Genomic DNA, 26620 nt, shown 5'->3' with positions numbered 1-26620 from the left:
TGATCACGATGTATGATCCTTTTAATGTATTGGTGAATTCAGTTTGCTAAGAATTTGTTGAGGATTTTGCATACATGCTCATCGGGGATACTGCCTGTAACTTTTTGTGTGTGGCACCCTTGTCTGGTTTTGGTATCAGGAAAATGCTAGCCTCATAAAATATGTTTTGAAGAATTCTACCCTCTTCTGTCTTTTGGGAGAGTTTGAGAAAGATTAATTTTAATTCTTTTAATGTTTGGTAGAATTCACCAGGGAAGCCATCTGGTCCTGGACTTTTGTTTGTTAGATGGCTTTTGATTATTCATTCAATCTCCTTGCTAGTAATCAGTCTGCTCAGATTTTCTATTTCATCATGATTCGGTCTTAGTAGTTTATATGTTTCTAGGAATTTCTCCATTTCTTCTAAATTGTCCAATCTGTTGGCATATAATTATTCATAGTAGTCTCTTAAGATCCTTTGTATTTCTGTGGTATCACTGTCACACTAGTGACACTATCACTCTTTCATTTTTGATTTTATTTATTAGAGTCCTGTCTCTTTTTTCTTGTTGAGTCTAGCTAAAGGTTTGTCAGGTTTGGGGTTTCTTCTCTTTTTTTAATCTTTTCAAAGAATCAGTTCTTAGTTTTATTGATCTTTTCTTTTTTTTTTTTGATCTTTTCTATTGTGTTTTTAGTCTCTAGTTCATTTATTTCTGCTCTAACCTTTTTATTTCCTTCCTTCTACTAACCTTGGACTTCATTTCTTCTTCTAGTTCCTTGAGGTATAAAGTTAGGCTGTTTCTTCAGACTTTTCTTATTTCTTGAGGTAGACATTTATTGCTGTGAACTTCCCTCTTAGAACTGCTTTTGCTACACTGCATAAATTCTGCTATGTTACATTTCCATTTTCATTTTCCTCAAGGTATTTATTTCTTCTTTAACCCAGTGGTTATTCAGTAGCATATTGTTTAATCTCCTGAACTCACATCCTCCTACAGACACACTGAGTCTACAGCTACATGTGGAACAACTTCCTTTTAAAAAAAACTAAAGGCTGGCTGGGTGACAACTACATATCAGGCAAACAAGAAGAAAACGACATTAAAGCAGGTAGGAAAGGGTGGCTCACAATCCTGTCATAAACCCCACCCCCAGTATGGCAACCCACACCTGGGAGGGAACTCAAAACCCAGAGCTTCTCCCTGAGAAACAAAGGGTTCAAACCCCACATCAGGAACTGCAACTTTTAAGACACGCACTTCAGATGAACCCCCAAAACACCTAATTTTGAAAACCAATTGAGCTCATGGCCTGAGACCCACAAGATGGAGACAATCAGAGAAACACCTCTTAAAGAGTCATGCTCAGAAACTCACCTGCCCCAATGCCCAGCTCAGAGGCAGCTGATTGCACCCATAAGTAAAGTAAAGGAGGCTCACCTGCTTACAGTAAAACCTCAGGCTAGGGGGACTTCCCTGGTGGCACAGTGGGTAAGACTCCACGCTCCCAATGCAAAGGGCCTGGGTTCGATACCTGGTCAGGGAACTAGATCCCACATGCGTGCGCAACTAAGAGTTCACATGCCACAACTAAGGAACCCGTGTGCCACAACTAAGGAGCTGGCAAGCCACAACTAAGGAGCCCTGGAGCCGCAATTAAGGAGCCCACCAGCCACAACTAAGGAGCCCACGTGCTGCAACTAAGGAGCTGGTGAGCCACAACTAAGGAGCCCACAAGGAGCAACTAAAGAGCCCGCCTGCCACAACTAAGACCCTGTGCAACCAAATAAATAAATAAATATTAAAAAAAAAAAAACCTCAGCCTGGGGACTTCCCTGGGAGTCCAGTGGTTAGGACTCCACACTCTCACTGCTGAGGGCCCAGGTTCAATCCCTGGTCGGGGAACTAAGATCCCACAAGCCATGTGGCATGGCCCAAAGCCAACAAACAAACAAAAAAAAACACCTCAGCCTGTGGATCAGGCATCCAATTTTACACACACCTTTAGGAGCCTGCTGGAACACTCACTGTACAGGGATGGAGACTAGTGGGTGCCATCTTTGCCCTCTCCCTTTGCCATGTCCCCTGCATTGGCAGGCAGATTCTTAACCACTGCCCCACCAGGGAAGAAGTCCCTAGGCGATAACTCTTTATTGCCTGGCTCTGGAGGTCAAGGGAGTTTGCGCTCCTGGTCACATGGGACTGTAATAATAGGTGTCACCCAGAAAGGAGTTCATAACCCTGTTTGGCACCATGATTTTTATGACTGCTGCTAGGGGACACTTCTACATCACCTGACTCTGGTGACCGGTAGGGCTTATGCTTGTGGGCCCCCCAGGACTGTAACCAACAGAGAAAGAGTTCCTAAACAGCTGCCACCCCCAGGGCACAGCAAGAGACAACAGACCTTTGAGGTCTTTCTGTGAAGGAGGCCTATTAGCTAATCATAACGACTGTGGCCTGGGGGCAGGCTTCTAATTAAACAACATATGGAGGGGCTGACTGTAATCCTTTACACAGGGCTGGTGCAGTTTCTGCAGCTGACATCCAGAGGATGCCCATCACCTGGCCCTGATGGCCAAAGGGGCTTGTGTTCTGGGGTCTCATGGGACTGTGGCAACTGGGGAGGGATGGCTGTTGGCAGGCTACTATCCTCAGGAGACTGTGCAGACAGCAGACCAAGGCACACTCCCCATTCTTTCTGCGAGGAGGCCCCTCTGCCTGTCCTGGAGCTTTCGACTGAGTGGCAGGCCTCAAGTCTGGCACACGTTTGGTGGCCTGTGGAGCTGCTCTCAACAATGCAGACTGGAGACACCATCTTGGTGCTCCTTCTCTGCCTTGCTCCAGCTCACCAGTAACTCCCAAAAAAGAAGCTTATACACTCATCTGGACAGTGTATCCTGATTTTTGCAACTGCTGCCCAGGGGACAGATCATGTGGCTCTGGGGGCCAGCAGGGCTTACATTTGTGGCCCCCCAGAACTGAATATACCTGCATACTTATAAAGCTGCTGCCTGAGGGTGTAGCTTCCAGTCCGACTGAATCTAGGTGCTGAAATCCTCCTCTTTGGGACACTGTCTATTCTTGGCACATCCTCAACTACTGGGAGCTACTAATAACATAACAGGATGCTTGGACAAGCACAAAAGTTTGAGAGATGACCAAAAGTTGGGGCAGGGCTAAATAAAAACTTTTATCTCTTACATGAGTCCACTCCTTCAAGACTGGGAGAAGTGGTTGTTTCTTCTACTGTATAGAAACCAACACAGAGAGTCAAGCAAAATAAAGGAACAGAGGAATATGTTCCAAGTCAGTTAACAAGATAAAACCTCAGAAAAATATCTTAATGAAACAGAGATAAGTAATTTACCTGATAAAGAGTTCAAAGTAATGGTCATAAAGATGCTCACCGAACTGGGAAGACAAATGGATGAACACCGCGAAATCTTCAACAAAGAGATGAAAAATATAAGAAAATACCAAACAGAAGTCACAGAGCTTAAGAATATAATAACTGAACTGAAAAATACACTAGAAGTGTTCAACAGCAGACTGGATAAAGCAGAAGAAAGAATCGGTCAACTTGAAGAAAAGGCAGTGGAACTGACCCAAGCAGAGCAGCAAAAAGAAAAAGAATGAAAAAATTTGACTATAGCTTAAGAGACTTATGGGGCAATATCACACAGACTAACGTTTGCATTATAGGGCTTCCAGAAAGAGAAAGAAAAGGGCAGAAATCTTACTTGAAGAAATAATGGCTGGGGAATTCCCTGGAGGTCCAGTGGTTGGGACTCCAGGCTATTACTGCCACGGGCCAGAGTTCGATCCCTGGTCAGGGAACTAAGATCGCTCATGGCCAAAATAAATAAATAAGTAAATAAATAAATTACTATCCCTCTACTCTACCATAAAAACTCCTCTTAAGAATGGACTTGAGGACATGGGGTGGGAGGGGGAAGCTGGGGCGAAGTGAGAGTACCATGGACATATATACACTACCAAATGTAAAATAGCTAGTGGGAAGCAGCAGCAAAGCACAGTGAGATCAGCTCAGTGCTCTGTGATGACCTAGAGGGGTGGGATAGGGAGGGTGGGAGGCAGGCTCAAGAGGGAGGGGATATGGGGACATATGTAAGCATATGGCTGACTCACTTTGGTGTACAACAGAAACTAACACAGTATTGTGAAGCAATTATACTCTAATAAAGACCTATTTTTAAAAAACCAACAAACTCCTCTTAAAAAAAAAAAAGAGAGAAAAAGAAATAATGGCCAAAAACTTCCCTAACTTGGGGAAGGAAACAGACATTCAGATCTAGGAAGCCCAGAAAGTTCCAAGTAAGATGAACCCAAAGAGACCCACACCAAGACACATTATAATTAAAATGTCAAAAGTTAGACAAAGAATATTAAAAGCAGCAAAAAAAACCAAACAGAAAGTCTTGTTACATACAAGGGAACCCCCATAAGCCTATCCACAGATTTTTCAGCACAAATTCTGCAGGCCAGAAGGGAGGGGCATAAAACATTCAAAGTGCTGAAAGAAAAAAAACTTCCAACCAAGAATACTCTACCTGGCAAAGTTATTCAGAATTGAAGGAGAAAGAGAGTCTTCCAGACAAGCAAAAGCTTAAAAGCGTTCCTCACCACTAAACTGACCTTACAAGAAATAAGAAATGTTAAAAAGACTTTTTTAAGTGTGGACTACTATAATCTTAAAAGTACAAAAGTTATTTAACCATTGGAAATTTGAACATTAACTAGGCATTTGGTATTTTTTAATAAGATACATGGTGAAATATTTATGGATGAAATAATATACTATCTGGGATTTGTTTCAAAATATGATGGGGAAGAGCAGGGGCTCTAGATAAAACAAGAAAACAAGATAGACCATGAGTTAATAATTGTTGGAGTTGGGTGATGGGTTCATGAGGGTTCGTCATATTGTCTACTTTTGTTTACATCTGGATATAGCCAAATAACAACTCTGGTGTTTCCCTACTGCTCAGAATATAGTCTAAACTCCTTAACAAGACACAGAAGGCCTTCCATAATCTAACACCAGCCTGGCCATCTCAGCTTATTCACCTTAAAGCCTAACGACACAAACATTCATCGTTCCCTAAACAAGCCACATTCTTTCATATCTTTACACTTTTGCTCATGTTGTTTTCTCCTCCCTTATTATCTCCTAAATGAAACGCTTGTCCTGTTTTAAGTCCCAGCTCAGGTGTCACCTCAATGTGAACCAGATCCCTTCTCCAAGAGAACCAATCCCCCCATTGCCTTAGTACTCTGTTCTTGCCAGCCGTATAGCAATGCGTTGTATTACTCCTGAACTGTAAGGTGGCTGCAGAAGAATGAGTTCCTGGATGTAAGAGGACAGAATTTTCTAATAAAACTATAAGCCAGGTGATGAGGGCAGAGACTACAGAGTCAACTAGACCTGGGTCTAAATTCTAACTCTAATACTAGAAGAATGGCCTTGGGGAATTCACATAACTTTCTAGACCTCAGTTTTCTCATCAGTAAATGGAGTAATAATAGTAATTACCTCATAGGCTTCTTTTTTTTTTTTTGGCCACACCGCAAGGTATATGGTATCTTAGTTCCCCAACCAGGGATAGAACCCACGCCCCTGCAGTAGAAGCACAGTCTTAACCACTGGACTACCAGGGAAGCCTCCCACACAGGCTTCTTAAGGAGCTCAAATGAGATACTTTAAGGAAAATACTTAACCTGACACATAATAGGGCTCAATAAATTTGAGATTATTACTTTTAGAATGAGAAGAATACCTACTTCATTCTGTTGGTGGTATATAAATAATTAACATACAACACCCTACAAAGTCTAGCACAAGATAAACACTGGTAGCTAGTATTAACTTTAAATTAGGCCCTCTGAACAGTTCATGTCTCCTGTTCTCAAAAAAATAAACAGTCTGAACTGTCTGAATTGTGTAAACTTCGTATTACACAATTTCAAACCTTCTTCTCATGTTTATAATCATGATCATTTGTTTCTATGAAGTTGTAATTCGTGGGTGCACTAAGTTTGTCAATTTCTTTATCGATGAGAAGAGGAATTGGCGTACTTCATCTCCAGGGTCTCTCCAAACCTTAATTCTTCTTTCATCTCATGGATGACAGCAGGATTACAGAAATATGAATACCTTGGCTTCTCTTTAACTCTTCAGTGAAACCACTACTATACTAAACAGTCTGAAAGACTGCTTGACGGTGAGGCCCATGCCTTCTATATCCCCCATACCTAGCATAGTGTTCAGTACTCCTCAAATCCTCAATACACATTCAGTGAATTAAATACAATGGCTAATAAATTAAACACATTATGAATCAATAATGACAAAGCTTTCCGAACGCCTACAATACTTTCAGGGCTCAAATGCTTCATAAAATGAATTATCAACCAAATACTAAACAACTGTAATCAAATCAAAGTAAAATATGATTACAAACGGGATCTTTAATTCAGAAGTATACTAAATCAAAAAGTTTCATGCGCCCTCTCCTGGCCAACTATTGGAATAACACTAAGTTAAAGCAGGAAACGAAGAGCTCATAAAGTACAATCGAAAATAAAACTAGTTCAAAATTTAAGGCTTTGTGTTTTTTTGCCATGCCAATCGTCTTGCAGGATCTTAGCTCCCCGACCAGGGATTGAACCCAGGCCACGGCAGTGAAATCACTGAGTCCTAACCACTGGACCGCCCGGGAATTCCCAAAACTTAAGGCTTTTATGAGACCACTTTATGTAAGAAAGCCTGTGAAGAGTTACTAAAGAAAACAAATTCAAGAAAAGGAAGTTGGGGGACTTCCCTGGTGACACAGTGGTTAAGAATCCGCCTAACCCATCACCAAAAAAATCTACAAACAATAAATGCTGGAGAGGGTGTGGAGAAAAAGGAACCCTCTTGCACTGTTGGTGGGAATGTAAATTGATACAGCCACTATAGAGAACAGTGTGGAAGTTCCTTAAAAAACTAAAAATAGAACTGCCATACGACCCAGCCATCCCACTACTGGGCACATACCCTGAGAAAACCATAATTCAAAAAGAGTCATGTGGGCTTCCCTGGTGGCGCAGTGGTTGAGAGTCTGCCTGCCGATGCAGGGGACACGGGTTCGTTCCCCGGTCTGGGAGGATCCCACATGCTGCAGAGCGGCTGGGCCTGTGAGCCACGGCCGCTGAGCCTGAGCGTCCAAAGCGTGTGCTCCGCAACGGGAGAGGCCACAACAGTGAGAGGCCCGCGTACCGCAATTTAAAAAAAAAAAAAACTCATGTTATTAGATGCATCAAGGTAAAAAGTTCTTTGTTCCAAATTTACTTCAGATAACATTAATCCCACACTTGAGGCTGAATAAAAGAACATCCTCCCTCTTGCCTCCATTAAAATCTAAAATAAAAAGCTGAAGTGATATGTATATTCTCATAACTCAGTATAATTTTAGTACTTAGTGAAAGTCAAGGACAATCAAACAAGGAAACAAGAATTTAGCAAACAAAAAAAGTGAAATCCCAGCAACTATGGACCATGGTAAGTTCAGAGTTTTTCGACCTCAGCATTACTGACATTTTAAGCAGGACACTCTTTGTTGTGAGGGCTCTCCTGTGCCTTTGTCATAAGGATGCTTAGTGGCATCCCTCACCTCTACCTACTAGATGCCAGCAGCACCCCCTGCCTTGTGACAATCTTGCAGCGCCTCCAAATGTTGCCAAATGTCTCCTGGGGGGAGGTGAGAGACAAAACTGCTCCCAATTGGAAGTCACTATTAGCTAAAGCAGCATTAAAACAAACACAAAAACAAAATGACAGTGCTAGTTTTTGCAGACTAGGGAGCATGACCTCTCTGTTCCAAAAGGTTCCAGTTATCACGCCATACACATGTGGATGGTTAGTAAGTCAGATTTTCTCACTCTGTAAAGCAATAATGACTGAATGCCTAAATTTTACATTCTTATTCATAAGAATAAGCGGGCCCTTAAGGCTGCCTGGCATTCCTACTGTATTTCTCTAGTCCATTTACTCTCCTAGCCCCTGTAGACAAACTTCATACCTCTTCCTTGCTAGTTAAACCTCCCATACCTCCTCCCTCATCCTCAGTCTCGGCTGAAAATTGTGCTTATTCCCTGAGAAAACTGAAAAATCAAAAGAGAACTTCCAGGGGACTTCCCTCAGTTAAGAATGTGAGCTCCCAATGCAGGGGGCCGGGGTTCAATTCCTGGTCAGGGAACTAGATCCCACATGCATGTCACAACTAAGGAGCTGGCAAGCTGCTACTAAGAAGCCCGCGAGCTGCAACTAAGGAGCCCGCGAGCTGCAACTAAGGAGCCTGCTGGCCGCAACTAAGAAGCAGGTGAGCCACAACTAAGAAGCCCACCTGCCATAACTAAGACCCAGCACAACTAAATAAATTAAATTAATTAATTGTTGCTTTTAAAAAAGAAGAAGAAGAGAACTTCCACAAGCTCCCACCACCTAATCTATATACCCACCAGCATCCATACCCATACAAACTTACTATCTTCACTTGTTACTATGAATGCAAGTCTATGCCCTAATCAGGACCAATCTCATCCCTTGCTCCCTAAATCCTATTTCTTCCCAACTACTCAAGGGCACTGCTTCGGCAATTCTTTCTTCCCCCTTTAAATCATCAATTTTTCTTCTTTACTGGAACACTACTATCAGCAAACAAATATACTCTAATATCTCCCAACTTAACTGTCCCCTGACCAACTCCCTATAGCTACTGCTGCAAAACTCCTTGACTGAGTTACCTAAACTCCCTGTCTCTAATTCCAGCCCTCCCATTCATCCTTAACCCTCTCCCATCATTCCATCAAAAATGCTTTATCAAGGTCATCGAAGATATCTGTGTTGTAAAATCCAGTGGACAATTCTCAGTCCTCATCTGAGAATGATCTAAGTATCCCTGGTAAAAGGGCTCTCAGACTACCCAACAATTCCAGAAAGCACAGGCACAGCAATGAAGACCCAGTGCTGCCAAAAATAAATTCCTCACACCACCACTAAGCAACGCTCTGACACCAGCTGGGTGTCCTACAATTAAATTCAATTCTGACACTCTCTACCTAGGGACAGCATCACATTAAGGGCTCTGTCCCACAAGACCACCCTCCACTTCTGATGCCAATTACAAGCTCAGGTTGTTACCTGTGCTTCTGACCAACTGGCTATAAATCAAGAGGTTCTCATGATGCCCTTCTTGGGTTTGATTAATTTGCTTCACCAGCTCACAAAATTCAGGAAACCCATTTACTCACTAGATTACTGATTTTTTATGAAAGACAGTAAAAGATATGAATCAAAAGCCAAATGAGGAGATACATAGGGCAAAGTCGCAAACAAAGGAGCTTCTGTCTTCGTGAAACTTGGGGCCCAGCACAGTGACACACAGAAGCATTCTGGTTCCCCACTCAGAAGCTCTCTGAACCCCCTCCTTTTGGCTTTTTATGTAGGCTGCATTACATAGGCAGGATTAACTAACTCATCGGCCTTTGGTAACTGATTCAACCTCCAGTCCTTCTCCCCTCCCTGGAAACCAGGAGGTGGTGGGACTAAAAGTTCCACCCCTCTGTTCATGGTTGGTTCCCCTAGCAACCAACCCCCATCCTTAGGTGCTTCCCCAAATTCACCTCATTAGCATAAACCCAGTTGTGGTGGAAAGGGGCCATGTCAGGAATAACAAGACACCCATTTCACTTTATGGCTCTGAAGCCATAAACTGAGGACAAGAGAACAAATATGATGACAAAAGAAGCTGCCATAACCCTATGGCTCAGGAAATTCCAAGGGTTTTGGGAGCTGTGAGCCAGAACCATGGACAAAGACAAAATATACATGAGAAATATATTTTGGCCTATTTGTCATAAATCATAATATCACATCTGGTCACCTGCTCTTCCTTGAGGCACTTTCTTTACTTGAGTTCCAAGACACTACACACTCTGGGTTTTCCTCTCACCTCTCTAGACACTTCTCTAGTCTCCTTTGTTTTGTCCTCCTCAACCTGATCTGTAAATGTTGGCTGCCTCAGGTAGGAATCAATCCTTGGACTCTTGTGCTTTCTATCTACTCTCAGAGTGAAGTCAACCAGACTCATGGCTTTAAATACCGTTCATACACTGATGGCTCCCAAACCCACAGGCCTTCTATGAACTCCAAACTCATATATCCAATTGCATCCTCGTCTCTACCTCACACTCACAAGCCCCAAATCGAGCTCCTGATGGTCTCCCCAACTTGCTCCTCTGGAAGTCTTCCTATCTCAGCAAATGGTGACTCCACGCTTCCATCTGCTCAGGTCGTAAACCCTGGTGTCACCCTTCTTTCTCACAACCCACGTCCAATTCACCAACAGGTCCTGTCAGCTGCTGTTAATGCACTGCCAGAATCCAACCATTCACCCACCTTCACAGCCACCCTAATCCAAGCCACCATAATCTCAAACTTGAAATATCCAGTGGTCTCTACTTCTATCCTTGCTCCTCATCCCCACTCTGGTCTGTTCTGAACACAGAAAGAGCCACCACCCATAAACATAAGTCCGATCATATCACTCTTATACTGAAAATCCACCAATGGTTTCCCATCTCACTCAGAATAAAAACCAAAGTACTTACAATGATCCATAAGGCTCTACATGATCTCCTATTCCTTCTTCTGACCTCATCTCCTACTACGACCTCCCCTCCTCACTCACCGCTTCTGACCATACTAGGTATGTTCCCTCCTCAGGGCCTTTGCACTTATGTCCCATCTCTCTAGAGTGGTGTTTACCCAGATGCTGGCGTGCCTTGACAGCCTGCTCCCTGGTTTCTTGCAGATCTTTACACAAATGCCATCTTAATGAGGCCTTTCCTATCTAAAACTGCAACCTCCCTCTTGTATACACACACTTCCTATTCCCATTCCCTGCTCTCATTTTCTCCTAAGCAGTTGTCACTATCTAATATACTCTGTATTTTACTTATTATTTGCCTCCCTCACTAGATTATACACTTCATGAGAGCAATGATTATGTTCTTTGTTCACTACAAAATTCCTAGTGCTAGAATAGCCTGGCACACGGCAGGCACTACATACACATTTGTAGAATGAATTAGAGAATACAGGGGGCAGCCAGGTAATATAAATAAGAGGGCTGGGTATAGGTACCTATGTAAAAATTTCACACTTGGTTGGAAAATGAGGAAAACTGAAGAATATACATCCCATCTAAAGAGAGGTACACTCTTCTGCTCTAGAAAATTGTTGCCACGCTTTGCAATGCATAATAGAATCTAGAAACCTAGATTTTTATGAGCAAGCTACTACTCTTTAAACACTGATTGAAAAAGAAGGTTTTAAACACAATATAACATACAGACAAAACATATCTGTAGGCTTGATTCATCAGACAGATCTCCAATCTGTAACCTCTCGGGGTAAGCTAGCACAGCCCCAAAGCGGCTATCTAAAATGTTTCATTCTTCCCTGCCCCCATGTTACTCTTCTTTTTCATGATATAGCACATATTTATTCATTTATTTTTATTTATACTTATATACTTTTGGGAGTTTGGCCCACTATAGAGGGGATGAGAACAAATTTAAAAAGTCACAATTCTCAGTAGAACAATTTTTTAAAAGAATCTGAGAATAAATCAGAAAGTTTATAAATGTATTCTTGTTCAACTTCCTAGTTCACAGATCTAACACCTTCCCTCAGAAAAGCCTCTGGTGTCAATAATCATGTGAAAATAAGGCATTAAACCTTTCAGATCACTACTGTATCATTCAGAGTAATAACAGTCATATTCTAGTGAGTAACTAACTGCATGGGTATATAGAGCTTCTAAAGCCCTCATTTTGTCCTAAGGAATACTTAACAGAATTTGTATAATCAGCATAAACTATTCTATTACATAAAGCTGGAAATCTGTACCTATACTTAATTTGCCATTAGGATTCCTTCTTGGCACTGGAGTGGAAAAACCTGAATCTCATTTCTGGCAATCTCTCAGACTACAACTTGCATCTGTTCAGGCTGACTGATGGTTCAACTTACACTTACTGACCAAGTAATAAGGATAGGGTACTACAGGTACTATTCTAGGTGATGGGAATGCAAAGAGACATAAAACCTATTTCCAGCCCTCAAGTGACTTAGAATTCAGTTAGAGAGATAAAGGATTAACCATAATGTGCAACAGGCATTACAATGTCAGAAGAAGTCACAGGAGGGCTGGGGTAATCAGGATGGCTTTAAGGAGTTGGGACTTGAGCTGAGTGTTGAACGAAGTATGGACTTCCACATTCAGAAATCTGGTAAAAGAGCACTCCAGGTTAAAGGCATAGCAAAAGTAAAGGTGTGATTTACAGGGCATCTTTCCGAAAAAAAGGACCTGAAGATGATACAATAGACCTGTTTTGAAAGAGAATACAGTGGGCTGAATGCTGGCCCCAAAGATATGTGCACATCCTGACTCCCAGAATCTGTGAATAATACATTCTATAGAAAAGGAGGTAATTAAGTTAGGGATCTTGAGAGGAGGAGCTTATCCTGGATTATCTTGTTTGGCCCTAAATGTAATTGTGTTTTTCTTAATGAGAAAGATGCAGAAAAAGTTTTGAAACAGAAAAAAGGAGGGAAAGGTGAGGTAAAGACAGAGAGAAGCCGGAAGAGGCAAGGAATGGATTCTCCCCTATAGCCTCCAGAGGGAGTACAGCCCTACTGACACCTTGATTTTGGATTTCTGGCCTCCAGAACTGTGGGAGAATAAATTTCATTTGTTTTAAGTCACCCAGTTTGGGGTAATTTCTTACAGCAGCCCTAAGAAACTAATACAGAAACCTTTCAGATCCATGAGTGAGACATGAAGGAGATACAAACTCTGATTGAAAGAAGAGTCCTGAGAGTGCTTTCAAAGGAATGAAGTGTCACATAAACAAGAGACTCACTAAACAAACATAAATATTATGGAATTGAAAATGTCCATCTATAAGGTCTCCTTGTTTTAATGCATGGCCATTTTAGGGCTTATTGTCAAGCCTCAATAATGGTCAATTTTTCTTTTTTCAAAAGTAAATGTCAGGAAACTTGCCTGGTGGTGCAGTGGTTAAAAATCTGCCTGCCAATGCAGGGGACACAGGTTCGATCTCTGGTCCAGGAAGATCCCACAAGCCACAGAGCAACTAAGCCCATGTGCCACAACTACTGAGGCCGTGCTCTAGAGCCCACGAGCCACAACTACTGAGCCCACACGCCACAACTACTGAAGCCCGTGCACCTAGAGCCTGTGCTCCACAACAAGAGAAGCCACCGCAGTGAGAAGCCTGCGCACCGCAACAAAGAGTAGCCCCTGCTTGCCACAACTAGAGAAAGCCCGTGCACAGCAATGAAGACCCAGTGCAGCCAAAAATAAACTAAAAAAGAAAAAAAGTAAATGTCAGGGAATTCCTTGGCGGTACAGTGCTTAGGACTCCATGCTTCCACTGCAGGGAGCACAGGTTCAGTTCCTGGTCAGGAAACTAAGATCCCGCAAGCCACACAGCGCAGCCCACCCCCCTCAAAAAAAAAAGTAAATGTCAGCATACACTTGATTTCTATTTGAATCCTTTTAACTAAAACATTAAAATAAAAGATCACCAAATTATACCATTTTGATCATGGTTTGTGGTTCTTGGGGACTGTTGTCACTTTCAGGAAATACAACCTGAAGTGATTAGGAGTAAAGTACCATAAAATGTACAATTCACTTTCAAATGATTCAGGGAAAAAAGCATGTATATTTATAGAGTTATGTTTACAACTGATGAATCCAGGTGAAGGACATTGTAATCTTTCAACTTTCCTATACGACTGAAATTTCTCAAAATATATTGAGGAAAATATTTCACCCATTAACACAAGGGTCACTGCCTGACACATTTTCCAACATACTTTACACCACTAATCATTATTGTGTAGTTACGTTTATTATTGTGTATCATTATTGTCCTTTTGTTTAGTTATGATGTCCCAGTGCAAAGATTCCTATACTAAGGGTTATGAAATTACAAGCCAAACTATGAATGCGATATGCATTTTTCTGGGAACATTTCTTGTGGCTTTCGCCACACTCTCAAAGAGGTCTGTGACTCAAATTTAAGAACCACTGTCCTAAAGGGCAAGGAATCACGAGCCCTCAGATCATAGGATAAGATCTATTTAAGAGAGCACAAATCAGCGGGGCTGTCAAATCTGCTGGCCATGGCACTCAGAACATTGAAAGCATGGATGCATGAAAACAAGAGGTAATTGCTACCCCTTACACTGGAAAAGTCTCTTAAGAGTGACTCAACTGAATAGGCTAATGTATATTTCAGTTTCTTATCTTCCTGCCAGTTGTTCTACAAAAGTAGGGCTGATAGATGAAATATGTAATCTCATCTAAGAGTGTTGAAAAACTACTGATTGGTTCCAGCATTAAATCTGATTCCTCTCAAACAACTTCACAGCAATATCATCCCGAGTCAACACCTCCACAGTGCCAGGCGCTAAAATAGACATTTTACGTATTAGTCTCTTAGTTCTCACAACCACCCTTGAAGTTAAATATTATCCTCATTTTTTGATATGAGGAAACTGAGCCTCACAGAAGTTAAACAAATGGCCCAAGACCGCAATACCTGTCCCTGACAGAGACCTAAAATCCAGCTCTATCACCTGAAGCCCAGTATTTATTCAAATATATCACACTGTTCTCATCATTTATCCACCAAATTGCCGATTCATGACATTTCCAACTTGGTTTATCTTGTGGAGAATTTTAACCTATGTACAGCTTAGTAACCAGTGCCTTCAAACTTTTAAACCACCAAAATATACTCTTCATTCTTTAAACTTAAACTCACCTCTTCCAGAAAGACTCCTCCGACAAACCCCTTCAGAGCTCATCACTCAGTTCCTCCCAGGATGTGATACAGCACTATTTTAACCCAGAGAATTTTTTGTTTAGATCCTAGGTTTGCCATGTAACCTTCAGTAAGTCACAAAAATTCCCAAATGCATGCATCAGTAAAATGGGAGACTTGAAATTCAAAGGTTGGAAATTGTCAATCTGCTGCCAAATATAGCCTGCAGAAAAGTTTTATTTGGTCAGCAGCATTTTTTTTAATCCAATTCAATGCCTTTAGAGGAGGAATGCACTCTATGACTGCCACAGGCCCTACCACTCTCTTTTTACAAAGACCACCTCTGCTAGTTTATTCATTTCTATTACCTGTCTGGCAATTGGTATGTAATTAAGTTTCCAACCACTGAATTAGATATCTCTAAAATTTTACACGGTCATCAAAAGCATTAGTTATGCCTTTTCTACTTAGTTTTCATGTGGTCATTTCCCCACTAAAAAGTTCAGAATGGGGACTTGCAAAATTATATAACTTCAAAACTAGAAAGAGCCTCCAAGACTACCTAGCAAAATCCAACCCTCTTGTATTACACAGATGACAAGACTGAAGCCAAGCTGCTTTAGTTACTTGCTCAGAGCTTCCCAATATAAGTCAGTGTGGGACAATTTAAATCAACAAAAATCAACAAAATATTCACTTTGTGCAAGACCCTATACTGGAGCTACAAAAAAAACAAGAAGTGTCCCTAACTGTCCAGGATACACAAGGTAGCAAAGGACACAGACACATATACATGAAGCCATTATTTAAGGAACACATACTAAAGGAAAGGAGAAATTGATTTCTTTCATTTTTAGTGAGATCATGAAGGGGAAACAGTTAAAGAGGGGTCTGAATAATGAGGACTGCTGTTACTGACAGAAAGTGACAGAAAATTATGAAAAACCAAGAAACAAGTAAAGGCACAGCACACTCAGAAAAAGTAAGTAAATCAGCATGGTTGGGGGTAGGGTGATAGAAGATAATCTACGAAAGCAGTGAAGACAAATCCTAAATGCCAGTACTTCCTACTTTCTTCTGTAGCCCACCTCTTCCTCCCTCGAGCCGAATCTAAGACAAAGCTAGATATAATGGGAACTCAATAGTAGTTTATAATGATAAAAACACTAATGGAAGCTAAGATTTAGAGCGGGATTATTATACACCATGCACTGTACAAAACACTTCATAAGCATTATCTCATTTAATCCTGATTAAAAATATATGAGGGAGTACTAATTTTCCTCTCATATCATAGAAGATAACTGAAGCTGAGAAAGAATAAGTAACTTTTCCAAAATCGCAGTTAAAATGTGGACTCACACTCAACTTATCTGTCTCCAAAGTCTATGGACTAAACCAAAATTAATGTTAACAAATACATCGATCAGAAAATTTACAATCAGATTATCAACCTCCAAAGAGCCACAGCTGTACTACAGAAGAAGAACAATAAGAAGGGAGCAGAGAAAGCCTCTTGCCAGTACTGACTTCAGCTGCATTCCCTAACCTTAACGCTTTGTCTTGAGGTCAAAGAATGCTCTAAAAATATAGTATAAAGCTTCAAAATTCCTGTAACTGACGGACCTTGGGCAACTTACTTTACTTTGCGGGCTTCAATTTCCTTGTCTGAAAAAATGGGTATAGCAGTACCTACACTACGTAGGACGCTGTGAGAAAGAGATAAGGCGTACAAAGATTTTAACAATGTCAGGCACGATGTAAACCGCACCTGTCTGCAATACAGTCCCTGCCCGTAATAAGCAAATAATTACAGAGATAACTAGAAAAGTACGCTCCCAATTTGGGCGGGAGAATCTAACCATATCCAAAAAGATAAAAAAAAAAGTGTTTAGAAAGGACATTTACAACGTCTCTTCGGTCATAGATAATCCTGATACCCGCAGGGCTATGCAATACGGCGGTGAAAACACAGGGTGGCAAAGCAGAGACTGGCTGTCTCATTCGCTAGCCTCAGAGCCTAAAGCAGAGCCTGGCACTTAGGCTCTAAGTAACTGAGACTAGTAAGACTAAGGCTTGGACCCTTCCCCAACTCCGAGGCGAAAGACTTACCCTAAGGCCAGCTTCCCCCTCAGATTCTGCATCCATAACGCACCTGCAATATCAACACACGCCGTCAATTCAGACTCCCACCTCACTCCCTCCCTCCACCCACCAAGAAATCCTTACCCAAACGACCCAGTATTGCCGCCGCCATCTTTCTCCCGCCCTCTACGGAAGCCTCCGAGTTCAGAGGCCGTGTGGGCAAAACGCATGCGCAATTCTCCGGACTTAACCCCCCCCCCCTTATCGCGAGACCGAGCCGCAACTGACACCCGAGGTGTTGTCATGGAGACCGTGAACACGCGGCCGGCGCTTAAAGTGTGGTCAGATCAGCCTTGCTTGGGAAAGAATTACTTAACAAAGGTCAAAGACTAGCGAGTTTCCGAAAATTCGTCGGGATCCAGAAAAACTGCGAAGCCTCACCTCACAAATGGTCTGAAAGGATTTGGAAAACAGAGACCGTGAACCAAGCCAACTAACCTGGGAGGGCTTCAGTTTTCTCAAAAGAACTAAGTATCCCTACGGCACAGGCTTGTGAAGATCACTAGAGATTGTGCGAAAGCTCTTTTAAAGAACAAACATACAAACTACTATGTATAAAATAAATAAGCTACAAGGATATTTTGTACAACACAGGAAATATAGCCAATATTTTATAATAACTTTAAATGGAGTATAATCTTTAAATATTGTGAATCACTATATTATACACCTGAAACTAATATTGCAAATCAACTATACTTCAATAAATAAATAAAAATAAAGAACAAACAGTTCAAATACAAAGTATGATGCTAATCTCCAGGTTGCCCTCCAAGAGATAAGGGTTAATAATCAGCAGGAACTTGCTACCATATATGGCCAGCAGGCATTTCACTAAATCTCGTGTATTCCTCACAGCAATCCAACTAGACCTGTATTATCAGGTCTTCAACTGAGAAAAAAGATTTAGGATAGGTTAACGTCTCTCAGATAATACCTGGCAAAAACAGTGGTCAGTCTAGGGTTGGGTGCCTCCAAAGTTAGTGCTCCTACCCACATCCGAATAAGTAAATGTATGTGTGTATATATATATTTTTTTCATTAGCATAGATAGCTCTGGTTTCGTTTGCTACATATGCAAGAGTTCCTGGTATCCAATGAAAACAAGCAATACGGAGTAGAAGAGTGTAAGCGCAGAAACTGAGCATTTTAGGACGTTTGAGTTGGAAGGAAACTTTGGTTCTTTTTCCTCCACAGCACTTAACACCAACAGTCCCTTCATAGAGTTGGCACTTAATCAGATCAAAAGAGAGTCACTCTATTCTGCTGCTTCTTGAGTATCAAAAACCAGAGCCAGAATTTCCACCCAGTTGCAGAAACCCTTGTTTTTGATTTCTGATTCGAACTTTTATCTTTTTGTTAATTGTCTTCTTGTAGATACGTTTAAAACATCTCCAGAGCTACCAAGGCGCCCCGGCACTTTGCTTTAAAAAAATATTTGATGGGACAGGGTTGAACAGGTCCAGAGAATAAACCAGCAGTGCGGGGAGGTGACTCCATCATTCTAACCTCTTAATTAACCTTCCTTGCTGTAGCAAGTGAGAATACCTAACCAGCAGCACCAGACCCTCCAACCGCAGGCGGCATTGATGGAGCAAAAAGCCGCCCGCAGGGCCCAGCCTTTCCCAGCCCCGAGGCCGCAGGAGCGGCGCGCGCAGTGAGACCTGGACCTCCGCGCGCGCCGTAGCGGCGTGCCCCAGGAGGCGGGGCTCTAAATTAACCCCGCCCCCTTCCCGTCTCTGGCGTAGGGCTACGAACTGTCTGCCTCATTCCCGGTTGCTCGTGATCATGGGACAGGAACCGCGCACGCTGCCGCCCTCCCCTAACTGGTACTGCTCCCGATGCAGCGATGCCGTGCCCGGGGGCCTCTTCGGCTTCGCGGCGCGGACCTCTGTCTTCCTTGTCCGCGTGGGCCCGGGAGCGGACGTGATCCCAGGGACGTCTCCATTTCGAGGTAATTCCCCACCTCTTGGCCCCAGCCTTCCGGCACTAATTGCGTTCCCCGGGGGCGCCGAGTGGGCGTGTCCATCCACCCCCCTCTCTATTGATGGGGAAACTGAGACACGGGCAGGGAGAAGGGTCCGCTCACAGTCATCCAAACTGAGTCGTGTCCCGGTCTCCGAGGTTGGCTGTACACCACGCTGCGGCTGAGTGGTCCCGCCTCCTGGCGCTCTCACGTGGATCCGCTGGCTTACTGAAGAGTTACCCATGTGTCTCGCCAGGAATTTATAACACCTAGCCCTTCCTCCCCAACCCAGTGCGTGCGGGCCCCCTGAGAGCCTTCCTGGGATTGGGTGCTGCCTACAGCTCCAGGTCCTAAGAGGGATCCTACAAATATATGATACTCATTTCTGTAAGATGAATGACTTGAGCCGGATGCTTTCAGGCTCTAAACTAGGTTTTGATTATGTCTTGGGATATGGTATGCCAGATACTTATTCTTTTCCAAATGACTTCTGGCCAGATCTAAATAGGAATCCCTTTTACATTCTTCACTTGAGCTGCTCCTCAGCCTAAGAACTAGGCACATCAAGTGATATGAATGGTATTTTACAGTTGAGAAGACTGAGACCCAAGAAGATAAAAAGACTTGTCTGAAGTCAGGTGGCAGAGCCAATACCAGCAGTTGGGGTTTCTGATTGTGAGTCCCTGGAAATGTTTGTTATTCCATGGGATAAGTGAGGCCCCAATCACCATCTAACAACAGAAGGATTCTGCCTGGAATCCTAGGTAGCACTTTAATCTGGAGTCTGGTTTTGCTTGAAGTCATAGGGGAGTTGGTGGGACACACCGAAAGGGTGTCTGGCTTCACGTTTTGTCATCACCCGGGTCAATACAACCTCTGCGCCACCAGCTCTGATGACGGGACTGTGAAAATCTGGGATGTAGAGACAAAAACAGTTGTGACGGAACATGCGCTCCATCAGGTACCATGACTTGCTGGTTTCTCAGACCATTATTATTTATCTGTACCAGAGTTCTCTTCCTTCAAGTATAGTTTTGCTAGCTCATCTGTGCAAGGTAACTTTTATAATTGTGTTTGTTCATTAGATTAGAAGCTCTATACTGTAAGGTACCTCAAAACTTTTATGGAAGGAGATACATATAAATCAGAGGTCAGCAAACTGCACTGCTGCCTGCTTTTGCGAATTCTTTCATTGGAATACAATCACAGTCATTCATTTAAGTACTGTCTACAATTTTAAGTATTGGCTGCTTGCACACTACCGTGGCAGAGTTGAGTAGTTACAACAGAGACAGTATGGCCCACACAATCTGAAATATTTACTCTCTGGCACTTTACCATGAAAAAGACTCCTGATATAAACCGTAAGTGAATGAAACTTGTTTCCAAACTAGATGATTAATTGATATACCTGCCTAGAGAATGTAGGAAAGGACTCAGTTAATCATAGTAAGAACTTTGCATTAATCTATCAAAGGAAGAAATTTTTTAAATGGCTTTTTGATCCCCAGTAGCCTAAATTCTCCTTTCATTTGGTTATAATGTAGTCTTGCTCTACAAGTGGTCCTAACAGTATTTATTAAGTACCTATAATGTGCCTAGCATTATACAGGTTAAAAACTAAGTAAAAAAAAGTTCAGCATTGACAAATGAAAAGCAAAGATATCTTTGTTTTGTTTTAAAGCATACAATATCAGCATTGCATTGGTCTCCTCTAGTAAAGGATTTACTGGTATCTGGAGATGAAAAAGGAGTAGTTTTCTGTTACTGGCTTAACAGAAATGACAGCCAGCACCTCTTTATAGAACCCAGGACAATTTTCTGTCTTACTTGCTCACCTCATCATGAAGATTTAGTAGCCATTGGGTAAGTACTGTGCCATCTGCACTGATGATCTATTTTTGTTTATGATCTTATTTTGCATTTTCTTTACCTTCTCCTGTCCCTTTATTCTTCAGAGGAAACCATTTACAGGTACTAACCACTCTCCCTTCACCCCTGGTATCATTTATTCTTGTGACCTCTGGGTCCTCATTGTCTCTCCCATTCTATTTTTGTTTCCTTGGTTTCCATGATACTGTACTTTACTCATTCTTCATATCTGATTTCTTCAGTCAACCTCCAAATGTCAGAAATGTCCTCTTTCATCTTTTTTCCCTCCATACTTACCCTTGGTTATAACATTTACTCCCAAAGTGTCAAATGACTCAGCTCTGTGTCTTGTTCTCAGCTCTCCCACTCAATTGGGAAAGCGATCTGGCATTGGGATCTGTCTCCCCAGTGATCACCAAGGTTGTTTCACACGAGCTGCCTGAGAGCACAATCCCTTCTCCTTTACCACTCCATTTACTTCTCTCCCAAAGATGTTCAGTCTCTCTAGTTTGAATACTAGACATAAGCACAAGAATGTAGGAGGAGAAAGTTCAACTGGAGTGGATTCAAGAGACTGGGAGGTGAGGTAGATACACATGGAGACAACGTTTCCACAGTTTGTTGTGACAATGTGCATATAGACATGAAGCCAGAGGAGGTGTATGGGGGTCAAGGGAGTATTAAATGGAAGATAACAAAGGCATGTTTTTATGCTGATGCTGAGGCAGAAAAGGGGGCGCCTGTGGCAGGGGTGAACAGTGAAGAATGCATGAGTGATAACGGGAGGTCAAGAGGAAACTGGATCCAGACCACAAGTAGAAAGAACAGCTAAGAATGTGGAAATAGGTGCAAGAAGGTTCACAGATCTTGTTGGAAGAGGAGGGTGTTTCATTCTGATGGCTGCTGATTTTCTTAGTGAGGCAGAAAGAGGTGGAGAAGAAGTCAAAGAGGTGGAGTCAAGTTCAGGGTGGGGAAGGAGCTGGATGCAGGAAGAGGGTATGTATACAGTCATCTCAGAGAAGAGGAAAATGAACTTACTGAGAGAAACTGCAGGTCCTGTGGTCCTGGTTGAGTGCCAAGCCAAGGATTGTGGTCATGAATTTTAAGTAAACTACTCAAACTGACTGAGAAAGGAAATGGTGGGATTCAACCAGATTTGGGGTTTTGTGGAGTAAATACCCCTGAGAGAAAGGGGGAACAAAGGAGATAAGGGTGTTTTTTAAGGAGTGAATATAATGATGGATCATAAAATCTGCACTGCATGGGGCAAAGGACAGGAAGACAGGTGTGGGTGAGTTAACAGTGAAAATGGAAGGGGTCTGTGATCGGAGGTCTCCACGAAATGGGAGCATTGTCTTGGTGGGAGTACAAGAGAGGGAGCAGAAAGGGTGGTAGGCAGGGGTCAGAGAAGCGTGAATCAAACTGACCTTGAAAGATGAGCAGGAATTCACAAGAAGAGTCTTTCAGGTGGAAGACAATCAAAGAGGATTGAATCAGAATTTGTTTTTAGAGGTTCAAAACAGTCCCTGAAGTCTTGACTGAAATTGTAAAACAGGTTGATCACATGACTATTAGGTTATATATCTTGATGGTTTTCAAAGTCTGTGTCTTCAAAGATTTGATATATTCTATGATTTCATATTTTTTAAATAAAGCTGTAATGGGGAGAAAAAATTTTTAACAAAAGGAGAAAAAATAAATAAAGCTGTAGTGGTATTTTTCCCTGTAGGACCGTCTAGTGTATAGGAAATGTAAACAGGTATGTCCACTTTGGAGAGCAATTTTGCACTTTCTACTAAAGCAAAAATGTGTATATCTTAACATCCTATTACTAGGCATCAAACCTGAAACTGGCTTAAGTGTGTATAAAATTCTTAATAGCATTTTTTGTTTGTAATAGTAGAAAAAAAATGGAAGCCCTTCAAAAGGAAAATGAGTAACTAAACTTGTGGTATATTCATACAGTGGAGTACTATGCAATAGTATAAACGACTGACCAGGAACTAGAGTTACATGTGTCAACATGAATGACTCACAAAAAGAATGAGTGAAAAAAGCAAGCTACAGAAAAACAGACAACATGATACCATTTATATGAAGTTTCTAAATGTACAAAGTAATTCTGTATCTTATTTAGGAATATATACAAAGAAAGGCTAGGATTAATGTAACACAAAATTTAGGAATAGCAGTTTACCTCTGGGGAAGAAGGGGAGAGAGGTTTGATTGGGGTGGGATGTACAGAGGACTTCAACTGTATTGGTAATATTTTTTTTCTTAAGCTAGAGAGTAGATATTTCTTGTATCTGAAATACTTCATCATTAAAAAAGAAAAAATAAAACTATTACAATTTCTAAGTTTCTTCCTAATTCAAAAAATGACAGCCTTGGAATATCCAGATCTAGAAGTTAGAATTCTGCAGCTTTTGTTAGAAAAGTAAGATCATTTGTAAAAGGAAGGAGATATTTTTCGTTTATTAGGACAAATTCATTTCCAATTAGGGAAATTGCTGGGCCCCTGTCAGAACTATTCTTCTGTAAGTTCCCCTTGGGCACAGGCATGGTCCACTGTTTGAGCTTTGTGACAGGCAATGTGTATAGTATAACTTAATGCCAGGAGTTTGGCATGGGGGAGGGTTTTTTTAAAAACTGGAAAACATGAAATAAGTACTTTGGAATAAGGACAGAACAAGATTATTTCTTGCTCTTTTTCCTTCCCCCCACCCCAAATGCACTTAACTTTTAGAAATGCACAATAACTCCTAAGCCAAAATGTTTCCTAGAAAGACAGTCTGTCTTCATTTTTCAGTAATATTTCTAACTCTCGTTTTTTAGCTACAAGGATGGCATAGTGGTTATAATTGACATCAGCAAGAAAGGAGAAGTTATACACAGGCTTCGAGGCCACGATGATGAGATCCATTCCATAGCCTGGTGCCCCCTGCCTGGTGAAGATTGTTTATTCATAAATCAAGAGGAAAATTCAGGTAGAGATGATTTAAGAGGGTTCAGTACTCTTTAGACCTAAAGAACAAATTAGGTAGAATAGTACAATTTGAATTATGTTTAAAACTAGATTTTACAGATCAAATCTATGAAAACAGTAACTAAGTTTCAGGAACCCTTGCAAACTAATTTTTCTTTGATAAGTGCATGTTTAATGCAAATTAAAAACAAAATTACCATCTCTACCCTAGAAGAACTTGAAATCCCCAATGGGAAAGTTATAGCACAAACTCCAGTAAAAAAAGGCTGCTACTTAGCCACTGGAAGCAAAGATCAGACCATTCGTATCTGGAGCTGCTCTAGAGGCCGAGGTAAGACTGACATTTAACATTTCCTTTGTGATATAACCTATTATCAATCCAGTAGAAGTAGAAGCTTATTATTTCTTGTTATCCTCAGTGTTGTGTCATCTGTCAGAAAGCAGTTCTTTACTTTTCTATCCAGAAAGTTTTAGCCTGGGCTGGAGCTCTCTGCACTCTGAACATCTGGCTTTGGTGTTGGCAATGAGGTTTTCTATTGCATTCACAGAAAGATCACTGTCTGGCCTGGAGGGCAAGATGTTTATTATGAGAATGGGAATATCTGAACTTGGCAAGGCCTGGATCGAAGGAATGGAAAAGATCTCTAGAGCTAGAGCTTTTTTTTTTTTTTTTTTTAATAGAGCTAGAGCTTTTAATGCACAAATGCAGAATTAATAATGTATACCTAATATAGAAGTACCTGTTTAAATGTGAAAGCTCACTTTACCCAAATCACAGAGACCCTCAGTCATAAGCTTTCCCAAACTTCTCTTCGAACAGAACTTTTACCTTAAGTTTATATTGAATAGATTGAGAGGAACTCCAGGCAGACCGAATTCTACCTTTACAGTAAAAATCTAGCTTTTCTCTTTACAGCAGTCTTCTTTCTCCAATTTATGTAAAACCATGGAAGTTTTTTCGTCTTTATCCAAATGCATTAGTACACGTAAAGCAAGCAGCACAGTGCTTGGCACATAGTTAGGGTTCAGTCAGTGGTACCTAGTAGTATAATTTTGGAAAGCAGAATTTTTTAAGGTTTGTGGACTGCTTTTGGACACACTTTGGCTGATACTCCCTAGTAGGGACAACGTTGGGCTAGGAATCCCTCCAAAAGGGTAATCTCTGAACTTACAGATGTCTAATACAATGGTATTCAATTCTGGTCATGCCGCAGAATCAGCGGGAAGTGCCTACACCCCACCTCGGATCTGCTGAATCAGAATCTCTAGGGGTAGAGCCCTGGCATATGTATTTTTAGAAGCGCAAGTGGTAGTTCTCATACACAGTAGGGACTAAGAACATCTGGTCAGTAGCATGTCAGGAGTGGAGAACTTACCACCGCAACTGCCAAATTTGTCCCCGTTGTTGGATTTCTTGCCAGCTAGAAGATGGAGTCCTACTCTCTGTCCTTCCAACTTTGAAGAATCTTGGGTTGTGTTACCACCTGGGTTCTCAATCCCAGTTGGAACCTCATTTTCCCAGATACATCATATTCTTTTTTTTTTTTTTTTTTTTCAGTACGTGGGCCTCTCACTGTTGCTGCCTCTCCCGTTGCGGAGCACAGGCTCCGGACGCGCAGGCTTAGCGGCCATGGCTCACAGGCCCAGCCGCTCCGCGGCATGTGGGATCTCCCCAGACCGGGGCACGAACCCGCGTCCCCTGCATTGGCAGGCGAACTCTCAACCACTGCACCACCAGGGAAGCCCCACACCATATTCTTAATGTTTAAGTTGCCGAGACAGCCTGTAAGAGCTTGTTTGACCAAAATGTGCTAGACTAGTATTAACCACTATATGCGTAAATTTCCATGAGAAAATGAGGTCTGAATTCTAAGCAACCAAACTAACAAACTTTTAAACATGAACTGTGTTGTGAACTGCTGGTGGCTTCATGCATGTACTTTCATTGTCTTGACTGTCCATGGACCTTCTTTTAATCTGCAGTGGTGACGACTTTGAAATTGCCCTTTCTGAAGAGAAGAGGAGGGGGTATAGACCCAACTGTTAAAGAGCGCCTTTGGTTGACACTCCATTGGCCCAAGGGTCAGCCAACACAGCTGGTATCCAGCTGTTTTGGGTAAGTCTTTTTGGTCATGCTCTCTGACATATTTTGTTCTCCACTCTAGCCTCAGGAATTCCTAGGCCTTTCTTTCTAGACACAGAAGATGGAGAAAGCAGTGACTAAGGTTTATATTATAATGGGCCATTTGTAATTGAAAAGTCATGGAACTAATACCTGTGCTGTCTAATAAGAGTTGTGAAAAGATCAAATAAGTACGGCCTGGTGGTTAAGTGTGGACTCTGAAGTCAGGCGGAACTGAATTTCAGAATCAATCTGTTACTTACCGGCTGTTCATAAGCAAGACCCTTCACTTTTCTGAGCTTCAGTGACTTCACATGAAAAAAGGGGAGGATATAAGTGCTTCCTCTCTCTTAGGATGATTATGGCCATTCATTAAGCAAAATTTATTGAGCACCAGCTTCTAGTTGCTTGAGATGATAAGTGAATTTAACAGACAAGTTCCCTGCTTTTAAATGAGGTAATACAGGCAAAGCATATAGAAATACCCCAAAGTGTTAGTCACATCCCAACTATCCCCACTGCTCCAAAAAAGACATACTATGTCTTAAAGCCTTTGTGGCTCTGCAAATTATTGTGGCATTTTATAATTAAAGCTTTTAGGAAAATCTATTCAAAAGGTAGTC

The 26620-nt window shown here is 41.8% G+C and overlaps 2 protein-coding genes across 10 annotated transcripts in view; one reads left to right on the top strand and one right to left on the bottom strand.

The window, feature by feature from the left end:
* Positions 1–19261, bottom strand: part of MRPL22 (mitochondrial ribosomal protein L22) — a 36206-nt gene extending 16945 nt beyond the window's left edge. Inside the window, exons 1-3 of one of the 8 annotated variants that reach the window (XM_060144109.1) lie at positions 19141–19261; positions 17019–17061; positions 3389–3424 (exon numbers count right to left, since the gene is read on the bottom strand). In XM_060144109.1, coding sequence (XP_060000092.1) covers positions 3389–3424; positions 17019–17061; positions 19141–19261 — 200 coding nt within the window. Of the gene's footprint in view, positions 1–3182; positions 3204–3388; positions 3425–17018; positions 17062–17135; positions 17194–19140 lie in introns of those variants that run through there. The other 7 variants (XM_060144110.1, XM_060144113.1, XM_060144116.1 and 4 more) reach the window with 7 other exon arrangements.
* The window catches only part of GEMIN5 (gem nuclear organelle associated protein 5), a 41469-nt gene continuing 33688 nt past the window's right edge, over positions 18840–26620 (top strand). For both annotated transcript variants that reach the window (XM_060144082.1, XM_060144081.1), the window contains exons 1-6: positions 18840–19005; positions 19818–19978; positions 20702–20883; positions 23725–23876; positions 24087–24206; positions 25859–25991. In XM_060144082.1, coding sequence (XP_060000065.1) covers positions 18840–19005; positions 19818–19978; positions 20702–20883; positions 23725–23876; positions 24087–24206; positions 25859–25991 — 914 coding nt within the window. The remainder of the gene's footprint in view (positions 19006–19817; positions 19979–20701; positions 20884–23724; positions 23877–24086; positions 24207–25858; positions 25992–26620) is intronic.

Source organism: Lagenorhynchus albirostris, chromosome 3 (assembly GCF_949774975.1).
Source record: "Lagenorhynchus albirostris chromosome 3, mLagAlb1.1, whole genome shotgun sequence".
Lineage (NCBI taxonomy): Eukaryota > Metazoa > Chordata > Mammalia > Artiodactyla > Delphinidae > Lagenorhynchus > Lagenorhynchus albirostris.
The sequence above is the reverse complement of the archived record's forward strand: the minus strand, read 5'-3'. Positions and strand labels throughout refer to the sequence as shown.